This window comes from Notolepis coatsorum (assembly GCF_963971535.1).
Source record: "Notolepis coatsorum genome assembly, chromosome: 4".
NCBI lineage: Eukaryota > Metazoa > Chordata > Actinopteri > Aulopiformes > Paralepididae > Notolepis > Notolepis coatsorum.
Genome location: NC_140168.1, coordinates 18,471,131 through 18,487,556, shown reverse-complemented (window position 1 = coordinate 18,487,556; position 16,426 = coordinate 18,471,131). Strand labels below are relative to the sequence as shown.

The 16,426-nt window shown below is 43.2% G+C and overlaps 1 protein-coding gene across 1 annotated transcript in view; it reads right to left on the bottom strand.

The window, feature by feature from the left end:
• Positions 1–1,207: 1,207 nt before the first annotated feature.
• Positions 1,208–16,426, bottom strand: part of ccdc18 (coiled-coil domain containing 18) — a gene marked incomplete at its 3' end in the record, with an annotated part of 90,769 nt that continues 75,550 nt past the window's right edge. Inside the window, exons 24-28 of the mRNA XM_084311863.1 lie at positions 14,508–14,771; positions 12,174–12,744; positions 7,249–7,379; positions 6,760–6,921; positions 1,208–1,216 (exon numbers count right to left, since the gene is read on the bottom strand). Of these exons, the coding sequence (XP_084167989.1) occupies positions 1,208–1,216; positions 6,760–6,921; positions 7,249–7,379; positions 12,174–12,744; positions 14,508–14,771 (1,137 nt within the window). The remainder of the gene's footprint in view (positions 1,217–6,759; positions 6,922–7,248; positions 7,380–12,173; positions 12,745–14,507; positions 14,772–16,426) is intronic.

Genomic DNA, 16,426 nt, shown 5'->3' with positions numbered 1-16,426 from the left:
CCAGCTCTATTTGTCTATGGAGAAGTTCCCCTTCTTTGCAGGGCTATAACTTTTTACATTCTATTGCTAAATTGCCATTATTATGGCCCATTCAATGTCCTATATGTATTGTTCAGGGTGTAGCAACGTTAAACTTTTTCATTCACATATTCATACTAAAATATGGTCTAAAGTATAAGTATGTTTTTATCGTTTTCTGCAGCTTTCTTCAGAACGTGATTTATAGCCCTAAATGCATTATATTGATGATCAAATACAGTTTGGTAGGAATCTGTGCGAGATAAAAAATTTCAACTGAATGTGCTTCTAGGAGTTACTACGTATCATCTGATGATGACCGGATGGGCGGGGGATCGTTTATAATTCCGTGGGCAGCGTTAGATGATTCATCCAGAGTGGGTCATATGTTCATCATAGCAGTTTATATGGAACACATTAGAATATAACGCTGAATCTTACCGTGGCTTCCTCGCGCCGCTGGCAGATGAGCGTGGAACAGAATTGTTTCTATTATGGGATGGAGAAATGCCCGATCCATTTCCAGGTTGTATAATAGAATATACGTCCAAATCATGTTGTTTTTTCGAGTTATTTGCACCGATCGATGTTCACTGTGTCAAGACGGAGTCTCTCTAATGATAGCGAGTGCCCGGACCACATATGGGTGAGCACTTCCGGTTCAAAGGGTCATTTCCGGTTGGCGATCTGCCGATCGGCCACCAGATGGCGCTCTTGAACTGCTAGAGAGTTGAGTGGAGCTTTGCAGTGTGTCTCAGGGCTCCGGAGGGGAAATATGATTTCGATCACAGATTTTTTAAATATTGACATCAAAGACGAGTTACGGCGTCTTCGGCAGAATGAGCATGGCTAGGAATGACGTCTTAACTCGTCATCGGCGATCATAGTGTTATTTTTTTTTTTACTTACTTACTTTCTTTTTACTGTATGTAGCACACTCTCGGGCTCATACAGAAACAAGCATTTCATCATAAAGTATTCTGTATTTTGTTGTGACAAATAATAAACAACCTTGAAACTTAAGGTGAAAGAACATTTATTATATGGTGCTTCAATTAGAGCAATTATGAACACAGTAGGGGAGAGTGGGGTAACTAGTGCCAAGGGGCAAGTAGTGCCACCCCTGTTATCTAGAAAACCATAGAAGAAGTTGGTCATGTGACAACATATTTTTGAAGAGGCATCCATTTCACTCAACCTGCAAAGAAGGGAGACACATTTAAGTTAAGAAAAACATGGTTTTGCCCTCCAAAGTAAAAACTTTATTGCTGTGTTTGAACAATTATAGACAACTTTGAAAACAGTTCACACATGTTTTAGTGCTTTAGTAAGCTACACCATGAGTCTATACAGTTAGCATGATGCTAGCTCAAAACAGCTGGGGGATCAATTTTTTTTCAAAATGGTAGGCTTGGGGTGATTTGTGCCAAAGGGCCTGGGTTAAGTTGTGCCAGATATTCTCTTTGTTAAGTTGCCCCAACTTATAATTATTAACTATATATATTACTTTATTGTATTTTATTGTTATTGTACATTGCATTCTTACATTTGATCACTAAAACGATGTGATATTCTTAATTTTAGACCAAAATCCATCATGCCACGCAGATACAAACGGAAGACAGACAGGGTTTCAACTCCTCTTGAGAAGTTGGAAAGAGCAGTGAAAGAGGTGCAACAGGGAAAGACTATACGTCGGGTTGGAAAGGAGATGAAGATCTGCACCGGGGGCAAGTTGTGCCACAAAACCACTTTTTTTTCTAAAGCTATATTTCTGAAACAGTTTATTTAAGATCCAAAGTGATTGTCCCCAGGGATGCACAACATCCTAAACTATATGTACATATTTTAGTTGGAGGCATTACTGTAATCACCTTGCCTTAAAGGCACTTTAAGTAAACATTGGCACTTCTCACCCCTCTCCCCTAATACCTAGTAGAATATTCTGGAAAACGACAGAGTATATTGCCTTCCTCTGTCTGTTGCTTGTTGCTGAATGCAGATCTCAGGCTGATAAGGTCCAAACTCTTTCACTCTGAGTTTTTCTTGCAGTGTTCGTCTTTGAAATGGTGTTGTTTTGAGGGATTTAACATAATTCTCTACTTCCATGGCAGCTAGCAAGCTAGGCCTAGCTAAGCTAACTCAGGGTCTGAATCTGAAATGAAAATACTCCTCGGCTCCTCCTCCTCCAAGCAAGCGGCAAGTATTTTCTGTCTGACGACTGACGAGTGAATTGACAAACACAATGCACTGAGTGCGTGTGACTGTGCTTGCTTTGAGCGCTAGAAAACCGCGCCCCCAGACATTATTTGAAGACGCTGATAGGCTCAATTTAGTTGCTTGATCCATTTATATTGGCTGCGTTGCGCAGTGATTCCCACTCAGTTAGGCGTTGTTATCTAGACGCTCTAGCGCCCAGGAGTGACATGAAGCACAAACAGAGGGGGAATAGGACGCACAAAACAATGATTTATATTTGATATATTAACGTTATTGTGCATTTTAAACACAAATATACTTCAAATGAGTAATTATTATTTATTTTAAACATGTTTATTATATTTTTAGGGGTCTAAAATCTAAAACCACTATTTCTTCTTCTCCTTCTCTCTCCACCAGGGGGGGGGGGGGGGGCGCCCGAGCGCCCTCTATGGACCAGCCGCCACAGGCGGTAAAAACTGTGAGACCTCTCCGTCACCCATACCTTGATTGCACAATAGCCTACACCTGTGCCTATATCCAAAAACCCACGCTGCCACCCAGTGATGAACTTAACCAACTACAGACATAACACAAAACAATCAAATAGCTCCTACAGGTACGTTAAATCAAACGTAACGTTGTCCGCGGAGTAGGTCATGTTGACAGTTTCCGTTTGATGAATGGCAGTAGAACATTTCTACAACATTCTAAAGCCAGCGCAGTGGTATATTCATGGTGATTTAACTGTGGGTGTATCATGAATACGCTCTCGACCAATCAATGCGTGGTGGGACCTACCTGTTGTATAATATTATATAATTGTGGACTGTGTTATATTATTATATAATTGTAGACTGTGTTATATTATTATATAATCGTGGACTGTGTTATATTATTATATAACCGTGGACTGTGTTATATATTATTATCTAATCGTGGACTGTTATATTATTATATAACCGTGGACTGTGTTATATTATTGTGTTATATTATTATCTAATCATGGACTGTGTTATATTATTATATAATCATGGACTGTGTTATATTATTAATTTATTATATAATCGTGGACTGTTATATTATAGCACCAGGAGCACTATGGGTCTTCCTAGTGGCCTGGACTGACCACAGGAGCACTATGGGTCTTCCTAGTGGTCTGGACTGACCACAGGAGCACTATGCGTCTTCCTAGTGGTCTGGACTGACCACAGGAGCACTATGGGTCTTCCTAGTGGTCTGGACTGACCACAGGAGCACTATGGGTCTTCCTAGTGGTCTGGACTGACCACAGGAGCACTATGGGTCTTCCTAGTGGTCTGGACTGACCACAGGAGCACTATAAGTCTTCCTAGTGGTCTGGACTGACCACAGGAGCACTATGGGTCTTCCTAGTGGTCTGGACTGACCACAGGAGCACTATAAGTCTTCCTAGTGGTCTGGACTGACCACAGGAGCACTATGGGTCTTCCTAGTGGTCTGGACTGACCACAGGGGCACTATGGGTCTTCCTAGTGGTCTGGACTGACCACAGGAGCACTATGGGTCTTCCTAGTGGTCTGGACTGACCACAGGAGCACTATAAGTCTTCCTAGTGGTCTGGACTGACCACAGGAGCACTATAAGTCTTCCTAGTGGTCTGGACTGACCACAGGAGCACTATAAGTCTTCCTAGTGGTCTGGACTGACCACAGGAGCACTATAAGTCTTCCTAGTGGCCTGGACTGACCACAGGAGCACTATGGGTCTTCCTAGTGGCCTGGACTGACCACAGGAGCACTATGGGTCTTCCTAGTGGCCTGGACTGACAACAGGAGCACTATGGGTCTTCCTAGTGGTCTGGACTGACCACAGGAGCACTATAAGTCTTCCTAGTGGCCTGGACTGACCACAGGAGCACTATGGGTCTTCCTAGTGGCCTGGACTGACCACAGGAGCACTATGAGTCTTCCTAGTGGTCTACATGCCCTAAAGAAACACAGATTAGATATCAGAACATATTTGATTCTATTAAAACTATTGACATGGACCACAGATTATTATGTACCATAAGATATTTTATTCAAATAAAATCATTCACATGGCTCATCTAAAACATCTAATGTATTTAAAATATAACACATATAAAATGCAACATTTATTGAAAAAGGAGAAGAGACAGAATAAGATGAGAAGATCTCTATGTAACTGATAACGAGAAGATCTCTATGTAACTGATAACAAGAGCCCCCACTCCCACCCACCCACTGTTACAAATGTAACAGTACTGTATACCTGTATGTCATGATATATATCTGTATATCTGTACAAATGTATAAATGTACAAACCCCCCCTCCCACCCCCTCCTAATGTACAGTTTTTCACACACACACACACACACACACACACACACACACACACACACACACACACACACACACACACACACACACACACACACACACACACACACACACACACACACACACACACACACACACACACACACACACACACACACACACACACACACACACACACACACAGGCCCCTGTAAATGTCCTAACGCAACCCCCTCCAATGTACAATAAATGTCCTATTAAACCCAATAATACACGAGACCCTCTTCTTGGGACCAAGTAAGGTTTAGTCGATAATCCCCCCCCCCCACCCCCCTTACCTAACCCCCCCCCCCCCACCTCCAATGTACAGTTTCCCCCCCACCCACCCCACCTACCCAACCCCCCCCCTCCTACCAACCTTCTCCAATGTAAAGTTTCTTCGTCAAATGTATTACTCTCTTTTTTAGACTCTTCTTGTATCAAAAACAGTACTGTATTTGTAAATCTGGTATGTCATAAATGTATAGATGTAAGCAGTACTGTCTATCTGTATGTCATGTATGTCATATATGTTATGATGAATTGAAAATGGTGGACCCTGATGTAAACAAGACGAAAGTCTTTCTTTGGTCTGCATCCCCTTAACAATTGTGTGTATTGAGCTGTACTGTATTGTACCCATTCTGCAATCTGTTAATAAAGTTTTCAATCAATCAATCAAACACACACACAGTCTTGTAAACACAACAAGTCTTGTTAACTAGTGAGTAAACAGTGTTCTGTAGGTCCCGGTGGCCGGCGTCATGTCGTCTCCTGAAGGTCTCTCTGTCAAAAGACAAACATGGATCAGTGTTCTGTAGGTATTACTGTACATATTAATACTACCAGTATGACTTACTACTAGGGGTGTAACGGTAACCCTATTTGGTAGGGGTGTAACGGTACACAAAAACCACGGTACGGTACGTACCTCGGTTTTGAAGTCAAGGTTCGGTATGGTTTTCGGTACAGTGGGGGAAAGTTTGGCTTTCCATGTTCCACTCATGGGTGATGTAGTGTGCAGTAACTAATTGTACTTGTAGGGCTGTCAACGAATATTCTATATTGAAATTAATAATCGACTTGTAAAAAAAAAAAAAAAAAATGATAATAATTAGAATTATATTAGATTGTGAAAGAAACAGCCCCCGGTGGGCGGTCGTTAGTGGTTAACATACCGTTGTATTCGTTCGGTACACTACACAGCCGTTCAGTACGGTACGGTACACGCTGAAACTTGTTCGGTTCGGTACGGATACGTGTACCTTTACACCCCTACTTACTACCATAGTGTCTTTATACCTGTATCACTGTACATATTAATACTACCAGTATGACTTACTACCATAGTGCATTTATACATGTATCACTGTACATATTAATACTACCAGTACAACTTACTACCATAGTGTCTTTATACCTGTATTACTGTACATATTAATACTACCAGTACAACTTACTACCATAGTGTCTTTATACCTGTATTACTGTACATATTAATACTACCACTACTTAATGACCTGGGAGCAGGGGTGGATGTGCACCTGTTGCACATTGAGTGAGGTGTTTACTTTCAGGGTGAGGTAGTGTGAAGTGTAGAGTGAGGTGTTTACAGAGTGAGGTAGAGTGAGGTGTTTACCTGCAGGGTGAGGTAGTGAGTAGGGGTGTAACGGTACACAAAAACCACGGTTTGGTACGTACCTCGGTTTTGAAGTCAAGGTTCGGTACGGGTTTTCGGTACAGTGGGGGAAAGTTTGGCTTTCCATGTTCCACTCAGGGGTGATGTAGTGTGCAGTAACTAATTGTACTTGTAGGGCGGTCAACGAATATTCTATATTGAATTAATAATCGACTTGTAATTATTTTTTTTATATAATAATAATAATAATTATTATTATTATTATTATATTAGATTGTTAGTGGTTAACATACCGTTGTATTCGTTCGGTACACTACACAGCCGTTCGGTACAGTACACACTGAAACGGTTCGGTACGGATACGTGTACCTTTACACCCCTACTGCAGAGTGAGGTAGAGTGAGGTGTTTACCTGCAGAGTGAGGTAGAGTGAGGTGTTTACCTGCAGAGTGAGGTGTTTACCTGCAGAGTGAGTTGTTTACCTGCAGAGTGAGGTAGAGTGAGGTGTTTACCTGCAGAGTGAGGTAGAGTGAGGTGTTTACCTGCAGGGTGGGGTTGTGTGGTGAGGTTGAGGAGCTCCATAGAGACGTGTCCTCCTGCCTGGCCAAGGTCAGGTTAACAAACTCCAACATCCCCGTCAGAGAAGTCATGTCCATGTCCACCTCAGACTCCTCCTCCACCTCCACCTCAGACTCCTCCTCCCTCTGTCTGACTGACTCCCTCCCAGGGTCTCTCTCCTCCTCTTCCCTCTGTCTGACTGACTCCCTCACTGGGTATCTCTCCTCCTCCTCCTCCCTCTGTCTGACTGACTCCCTCCCTGGGTCTCTCTCCTCCTCCTCCCTCTGTCTGACTGACTCCCTCCCTGGGTCTCTCTCCTCCTCCTCCCTCTGTCTGACTGACTCCCTCCCTGAGTCTCTCTCCTTCTCCTCCCTCCGTCTGACTGACTCCCTCACTGGGTCTCTCTCCTCCTCCTCCCTCTGTCTGACTGACTCCCTCCCTGGGTATCTCTCCTCCTCCTCCCTCTGTCTGACCGACTCCCTCACTGGGTATCTCTCCTCCTCCTCCCTCTGTCTGACTGACTCCCTCCCTGGGTATCTCTCCTCCTCCTCCCTCTGTCTGACTGACTCCCTCCCTGGGTATCTCTCCTCCTCCAGGTCAGCATCTAGGAGCAGAAAACAAGCAGGGTTATAGGTTGCTTTGTACTCCCATATTGTTGTCTGAAGGAAGGATCTTCACTGAAGGACGTCCCTACTACTGCATACATGGGACTATAGTTGAGGTCTCACTCAAGCTAGTTAGCTAGTTGACCGACTAATACTGTATTGGGGATGGGCATGAGAAATGTTTTTCCCAGACCGAGTACTTGCATGAATTACTATAGAAGTGCTTGAGTAATAGTTTAGGGAAATATGTTTTTAGAAGGCATCTTATTTGATTTGGCAGGATTCTCACCAGGTACAAACATGAACCAGTTTAAAAAGAGCGGTAAGGACAGGATTCTCACCAGGTACAAACTTGAACCAGTTTAAAAAGAGCTATAAGGACAGGATTCTCACCAGGTACAAACTTGAACCAGTTTAAAAAGAGCTATAAGGACAGGATTCTCACCAGGTACAAACATGAACCAGTTTAAAAAGAGCTATAAGGACAGGATTCTCACCAGGTACAAACATGAACCAGTTTAAAAAGAGCTATAAGGACAGGATTCTCACCAGGTACAAACATGAACCAGTTTAAAAAGAGCTATGAGGACATGATTCTCACCAGGTACAAACATGAACCAGTTTAAAAAGAGCTATAAGGACAGGATTCTCACCAGGTACAAACATGAACCAGTTTAAAAAGAGCTATGAGGACATGATTCTCACCAGGTACAAACATGAACCAGTTTAAAAAGAGCTATGAGGACATGATTCTCACCAGGTACAAACATGAACCAGTTTAAAAAGAGCTATTAGGACATGATTCTCACCAGGTACAAACATGAACCAGTTTAAAAAGAGCTATAAGGACAGGATTCTCACCAGGTACAAACATGAACCAGTTTAAAAAGAGCTATGAGGACATGATTCTCACCAGGTACAAGGACGAAGAAAGGCTTTGACAACCACCAGGTGTTTACATAAGAGTATTATTATTATTATTTTTTATTTTTATTTTTTATTATTATTATTATATTATCTATTTATTTACTTTATTATTGTGGCTACATATATTGAAATGTATGAACAATAGTGGATGTAAGTGTAGATGTGTATGTATGCATTATATATGTATGTATATAATGTATGTATGTATATATGTATGTATGTATATATTAGGGGTGTAACGGTACACAAAAACCACGGTACGGTACGTACCTCGGTTTTGAAGTCAAGGTTCGGTACGGTTTCGGTACAGTGGGGGAACGTTTGGCTTTCCATGTTCCGCTCAGGGTTGATATAGTAACTAATTGTACTTGTAGGGCTGTCAACGAATATTCTATATTGAAATTAATAATTGATTATATATTGTGAAAAAAACAGCCCCCGGTGGGCGGTCATTAGTGGTTAACATACCGTTGTATTCGTTCGGTACACTACACAGCCGTTCGGTACGGTATACGGTACACACTGAAACTTGTTTGGTTCGGTACGGATACGTGTACCTTTACACCCCTAGTATATATGTATTAGGGTGGTCCTTCGTGATGGGTTAATTTTCGAATACATTTATTTTAAGCTCCAACCCCAGGAATTCGTTATAATAGTCAAGAAAACTCTCCTGGTGAATTCTTTCCTCAATCTGACAACATGTACCCCTCCCTCATCAACCTTCAAGTTTCACCCTGAGGATCCCAGAGTAGGGCGGGCCGTACTTTTGTTTCAACATGAATTTGAAGGAAATCTTAACATGAGGGGTGCCTAAAATGTGTGCTTTCTTGTGGGGAATTATTGGCTTATTTATCGCATGGGATAACTCTAACCTACATCATTTTGGATTTCAAAATGGTCGATTTGACCATTTTTAACCCCTTGGTCAGACATGGGTGCCAACATGAATCTGAAGGAAATCCCATCATGCAAGGTGTCTAAATTATGTGTTTCTTAATGGAGAATTCAATTATGAGTTCATTTTGGGGATAGGATAACTCTAAAATGTTAAGGACCACCCTAATATGTATGTATGTATGTATGTATGTATGTATGTATGTATGTATGTATGTATGTATGTATGTATGTATGTATGTATATATGTGTGTATGTATGTATACTATATGTATGTATATATATATATGTATATATGTCTGTATGTATGCATGCATATGTGTGTATATATGTATGTATGTATGTATGTATGTATGTATGTATGCATGTATGTATATATTTTTATATATATGTATATATGTGACCGCGCCCAGCAGTTGCGTACACAAGTCGGCGCAGTGCATTTTTTTAATGTTTTATATTATCACAGTTTGAATGTTTAAGAACATATTTACTATAAAAGCGAACAGTTATAGTATCTCTAATAGTAAAATGTCTTTGTTTAAAAAAGGCTGTTTTAGTGTGACTTTGGTGATTGCGTGAGGGGCGGAATTAAATGTGTGCTTTCGTTGGCCTCTGAGTTTCGAGCGACGCCCATAAACAACACACATGGCTCTTGTAACTGAGGGGTACAATTCCCTGACTGTATTGTTAGATATGGTATTTAATACCACTACCTCTTGTACTTTAACTTCTGGCCATCCAGTACATGATATAAATATGATGAACACTTTCCCACCTGATGAAACGAAGTCCACACAAATGTACAAATCGAATATTTAATATAGCAAAAGGTATATACAACGTTCACTTGTTTACACTTATGATTTGAAATGCACTTGTATGGCAAATGAGTATTCGTAGGTAAATCAACATTGAATGTCCAATCTCTGGTTACGCAGGGAGTAAGTATACAACCTGTTTCTTTAGGAAACTATAGCGATGGTACTTAAATGATTATAGCTGGATACACTAAGGGGGGGGGGGGGGGGGTCCCGCTGGTTGTAAGACAGTAGGAGGGGGGGGTTAGAGAAGCCGCTGGCGGTATCCCATCTGGCCGACGGTTTCTTGGGAGAATTCAAAGTCTTGAACACGGTGCCCACAGAACCTCGGTCCGCAGACGAATACAGCTGGACCCTCTGGTGGACGGTAGCTGCCGGTCCACAACGGAGAGACGTGAGGCGACCTCACTGGTGTAGAGCGCCGTCTCACCTGGAGTCCTCTCCGGGGGGTAGTTCCAACACTCCGCAGTGTTGGCCGTTATCCATGGAATAATCAAAGCACCCAAAGCATAATCCAAGCCGTGGAAGGCTCGCCGTCGTCCGGGTAGAGTAATCCAATATACAGGTCCAGTCGCCCTGGCCCGGAGCTCCTCGGATGCAAGCACCACTAGTGGTCTGCCCAGCCTGGTTAAGCGTCCAGATAACGTCAGGAACGATGGGGGTACTGATAACTTTACAACTCTAACCGAACGATGCACCATACATAAATAGACTATTATTAGCTTAATAGAATACGTCCAACTCGACGGTATAGTGCCAAACTATGACTATTCAACTATTAATCCACACGATATCTCAATGCCTATTCTGAGGCCAAGTAGGCCTTACTGCACCACACGTGCGTCGTGGGTGAGGCTTCGCGTCTGTTACTCTGTTGGAGGGTAAAGAACTGGACTAAAAGGAAATTCTACTTTACTTGCGCCATATATATATGCGCTATGAACAAATAGTACCATTCGTATTTCGCCAGACGTATTCCTACGCGGAACCGGGGCTTGCCACGACATGTTGGGCGGCACGATTGAACTTGAACCTAGGGGTATGGCTGATGGCGCCAGGTTCTCGTCCAATGGTAGAATGAAACTATTATGGGCTGTTTAGTAGACTAAAGGGATATTCAGTGCATATTGTACAAGGAATATACAGGGGATATCAAACGATATACAAATACTATTTAAATATATATATATATAAATAAATATATATATTCGGTTTAATCTGATCCTTCACAACAGCTCTGTTGATATTATTTGTTGAGACGCTACGAAACTTTCGGCTTCAGGAAACAACAGCAATTGATCCATTGGATTTAATGAACAAGGTATTTACATTTACATTTTGTCTTACAGTACATGTAGCTAATTATTATTTGTATATGCAGATTACATGTAGCTAATTATTTCCATTTATTTCCGTTTGTATTCCAGGTAAATAATCTACTGACTACTGACTGACTACCTAACTACTGACTAACTATCTATCTGCGTGACCTGTAGAGTGCTCGAATTGTGTGTGAATGGTAAATTCCATTAAATACATAAAAGCTAAGGTCAGAATTGTTTCCTTTAGTCCGGAAAAACGGTTGATCGCCTGCACCCTTCCAAAGGGGAGATTTTATTATTTACATAAAGAGTGTGAGTGATTAGATATTTGGATATAGATATATATATGTATGTATTGTATTGTGCCTTAGTAAAGATCACACCGGTGTGATTAGCATTCTTTTTTATTTAATTTCTTTTAATTATTTTAATTTATTTTAATTTTAATTAAATTTCTTTTTTTAATTTCTTTTAATTTTCCGAGAGTCGAGGCCGCAGCCTCTTGCATTGGTGACGAGCGCAATCTCCGCTACACCACCTGACCGCCCACGTGTGTGATTAGCATTCTGAGAATTTAACAGTGTAATGACGTCACAGGACATGGTACTCGACAAACACAAACATTCTAAATGGGTCCCTTTGTGTTTCCTGTTACAAAACAGTTGCTGACAGGAAATAAACGGGGGACAAAGCTGTTCCCTTGGCAACGGAATAACAACAGGATACTTCTGAAAAAGGTCTAGAGAGGCACAATTCCAACATGGGATTCCTAGGAAACCTTTCCCAAAACAACTCGCACCTGAAAGGGTGACAAGTCAACACCTACCCCTGTCCTCCTCCGTGTCCTCAGGCATGTTCGCCATGTAGGTGAGGGGGTTGAAGGAGAGGTCTGAGGCTGCGGTGGGCTCCTGGCTGCTCAGGCCCTGCCAGCTCTGCTCCATCCAGAGGGAGGAGGAGGAAGAGCAGGCCCAGGGTTGCTGGCTCAACGCCTCCCTCAGCGTGGATTTCAGGTTCTGGGGGAGATCCAGCGAGGAGTCGGCACTGCAGAGCCGGGTCTGGTCGGACAGGTGAGAGAGGGGTGGAGTCGGGTGGAGCCGGGTCAGGTCGGACAGGTGAGAGAGGGGTGGAGTCGGGTGGAGCCGGGTCAGGTCGGACAGGTGAGAGAGGGGTGGAGTCGGGTGGAGCCGGGTCAGGTGAGAGAGGGGTGGAGTCGGGTGGAGCCGGGTCCGGTCGGACAGGGGTGCGGGTGAGGAGAGGCCGAGGGCCACTAATTGACTGGTGGAGAGAGCAGGGGGTGGAGCATGGGGCAGAGGGGCGGTGGGCAGGGTGGCATGGTGGAGGCTGGAGGCTCTTTCCATACTGGAGATCTTGGCCTGGAGACGAGTCGCCTCAGACTCCTGCAGGGAACAGAGACAGAAGATCCTGTCAGGACCTGCTCTGTGCTGAACAAGGACAACTCACCCCCAAAGTCAGGTGAACAGGGTCTCACTGGCTTCTAAATACAACTATCTTGATGAACAGGGTCTCACTGGCTTCTAAATACAACTATCTTGATTAACAGGGTCTCCCTGGCTTCTAAATATAACAACTCTGCCTTGATGAACAGGCTCTCGCTGGCAGACTCCAGGGCCCTCATTTATCAACAATGCTTAGAAAGTGTTCTATTTTCGTTCTTAAGCACAGAATTTAGAATGTCTCTATGCACAGAAAAATCGGGATTTATCAAACGTGCGTGCACAGGTCCTACGCACACTCTGTGTTGATAAATACCATTTGTTCTTAACGTCTATGCTTGTGCACGATTATCCATATATGGTCATGAAACACCCCCATGGGATGTGAAATAATGGTCTAACCCGAGCGAACTATGAGAAACTTCACGAGCGAGATTGATCACCGAGGTCTAAGCAACTAATTGAACGTATACAGCATTTCCCGTTGTGAACAATCTTATTTGGAAACATGACACACAGAATAATAGTATTTAGCGTTTTATTTTAAACAATATTTAATCATATGATTATAGATATTTTTAGAGAATAAATAAATCCAATGAAGTTGCCAAGTTCACAGACAACTCCGCTGAGGCGGAGGGAGCGTGCAGACTATCTTCAGTGCGCCGGGAGCCAAGGATGTTGACTGACCCAGTCCTAGTGCTACAGAACCAGCACATTGACAGAAATAAATGACAAGCTGACCCGACATTAAGCACTGTAATGACTGAAATGAAATCAATTTCAGCAGGCCAACTCTGCGCTCTACAATGCCTATTGTGCGCTCCGTGAGCCCGTGGTTCTGGTCAGAGTCATTATGGCTTCAGTGGATAACCCTGATCTGCATTTAAGTGATGTTTTAGATACCCCAGTAATAAGATTGCAATTGAATTAAATACAATTAGGCCTGAATGAGACTCCGGCCACCGGCAACAACATTATCAGCCAAAATGCGCATAGCAGATTATCTGTACATTGACCGAGTGGAATCCCGTTTACATTACTGGATTTGTTTATTGATGGAGCTTTGAAAGCTACATGGGTACAGTCTATATATTGCTCCGATGATGTTGGGTAACCTGGCGTAAAATCCTCTCTTGGCCTCCTGTTATTGATATATGGATATTGTATGTAGTTGGGGGGGTTGGGGAAATTAGACATCCAACACTGCGTTTTGCTCCACGCTCCAATGTGGGTCTCAAATTGCGGTACAAATCAAGGAGAATGTGTCTCGGGTAGCGAACTCTACTTAATATTATTATGTTATCTCTCTGCAAATAGACATGCCCTATATCTCTGAAAACATCTGAGCGCACACCGTGAGAAGTATTCCTATAATAACGCTATGAACCAGGCTGAATTCATTCGGAAATACCTATTCCACATGCTATTTAGGGGTTGACAATAATTACACTAATGTCGCTATTTTACAATTAACTATAGTGAATTACGGGTCATACAAAACACGTCATTGTTGAAACTAATGCATGAAACTAATGCCGTCCGTCTGCAGTCTTCATATTCTACCGCTGGGCGCCAGGTACGCATGGTCAGAGCTGTGCGTATATATATGCACAAAGTCAAGCACACGTTCAAATTGATAAATCCCACACTTTGCTTAGAAATGATCGTACGCACGGGTTACGCACATATCTGTGCGTACGCACCATTGATAAATGAGGGCCCAGGGCCTTCTCTGTGGTGTGGACCTGGCTCTGGATCTGAATCTGGCTGGCCTTGGTTCTGATTTGGTCCAGCTGGTCCTGGAAGAGGCCGGTCTGGGCCCGGGCCTGGTCATACAGGGTCCTGGTTTGGATCAGCTGGTCTTGGTTCTGGCCCAACAGGGTCTGGAGGTGGTCGGCCTGGGTCCTGGCGTGGCCCCGCTCAGCCTGGGTTTGGATCAGCTGGGCTTGGATCTGGTCCAACAGGGCCTGGAGGTAGAGGTGGGGTGGGTTTTGTGATAAATATTGCACGATCAATACTTCAGGTACTATTGACGGTTTCTCTGGAATTGTGTTGCTAGGGAACAGCTTGGACCCAAGTTTATGTCCTGTCAGCTGTTATATAATATATCCAGGCAAACCTTTGTCTATGTAGACTACCTGCACCTGTGAGGTCTGGTTATTAAACTACCTGCACCTGTGAGGTCTGGTTATTAAACTACCTGCACCTGTGAGGTCTGGTTATTAAACTACCTGCAGCTGTGAGGTCTGGTTATTAAACTACCTGCAGCTGTGAGGTCTGGTTATTAAACTACCTGTGAGGTCTGGTTATTAAACTACCTGCAGCTGTGAGGTCTGGTTATTAAACTACCTGCAGCTGTGAGGCCTGGTTATTAAACTACCTGTGAGGTCTGGTTATTAAACTACCTGCAGCTGTGAGGTCAGGTTATTAAACTACCTGCAGCTGTGAGGCCTGGTTATTAAACTACCTGCAGCTGTGAGGTCTGGTTATTAAACTACCTGCAGCTGTGAGGTCTGGTTATTAAACTACCTGCAGCTGTGAGGTCTGGTTATTAAACTACCTGGAGCTGTGAGGTCTGGTTATTAAACTACCTGTGAGGTCTGGTTATTAAACTACCTGCAGCTGTGAGGTCTGGTTATTAAACTACCTGCAGCTGTGAGGCCTGGTTATTAAACTACCTGCAGCTGTGAGGTCTGGTTATTAAACTACCTGCAGCTGTGAGGCCTGGTTATTAAACTACCTGCAGCTGTGAGGTCTGGTTATTAAACTACCTACAGCTGTGAGGTCTGGTTATTAAACTACCTGCAGCTGTGAGGTCTGGTTATTAAACTACCTGCAGCTGTGAGGCCTGGTTATTAAACTACCTGCAGCTGTGAGGTCTGGTTATTAAACTACCTGCAGCTGTGAGGCCTGGTTATTAAACTACCTGCAGCTGTGAGGTCTGGTTATTAAACTACCTGCAGCTGTGAGGCCTGGTTATTAAACTACCTGCAGCTGTGAGGTCTGGTTATTAAACTACCTGCAGCTGTGAGGCCTGGTTATTAAACTACCTGCAGCTGTGAGGTCTGGTTATTAAACTACCTACAGCTGTGAGGTCTGGTTATTAAACTACCTGCAGCTGTGAGGTCTGGTTATTAAACTACCTGGGGCTGTGAGGTCTGGTTATTAAACTACCTGTGAGGTCTGGTTATTAAACTACCTGCAGCTGTGAGGCCTGGTTATTAAACTACCTGCAGCTGTGAGGTCTGGTTATTAAACTACCTGGAGCTGTGAGGTCTGGTTATTAAACTACCTGCAGCTGTGAGGTCTGGTTATTAAACTACCTGCAGCTGTGAGGTCTGGTTATTAAACTACCTGCAGCTGTGAGGTCAGGTTATTAAACTACCTGCAGCTGTGAGGTCTGGTTATTAAACTACCTGCAGCTGTGAGGTCTGGTTATTAAACTACCTGCAGCTGTGAGGTCTGGTTATTAAACTACCTGTGAGGCCTGGTTATTAAACTACCTGGAGCTGTGAGGTCTGGTTATTAAACTACCTGGAGCTGTGAGGTCTGGTTATTAAACTACCTGGAGCTGTGAGGTCTGGTTATTAAACTACCTGTGAGGCCTGGTTATTAAACTACC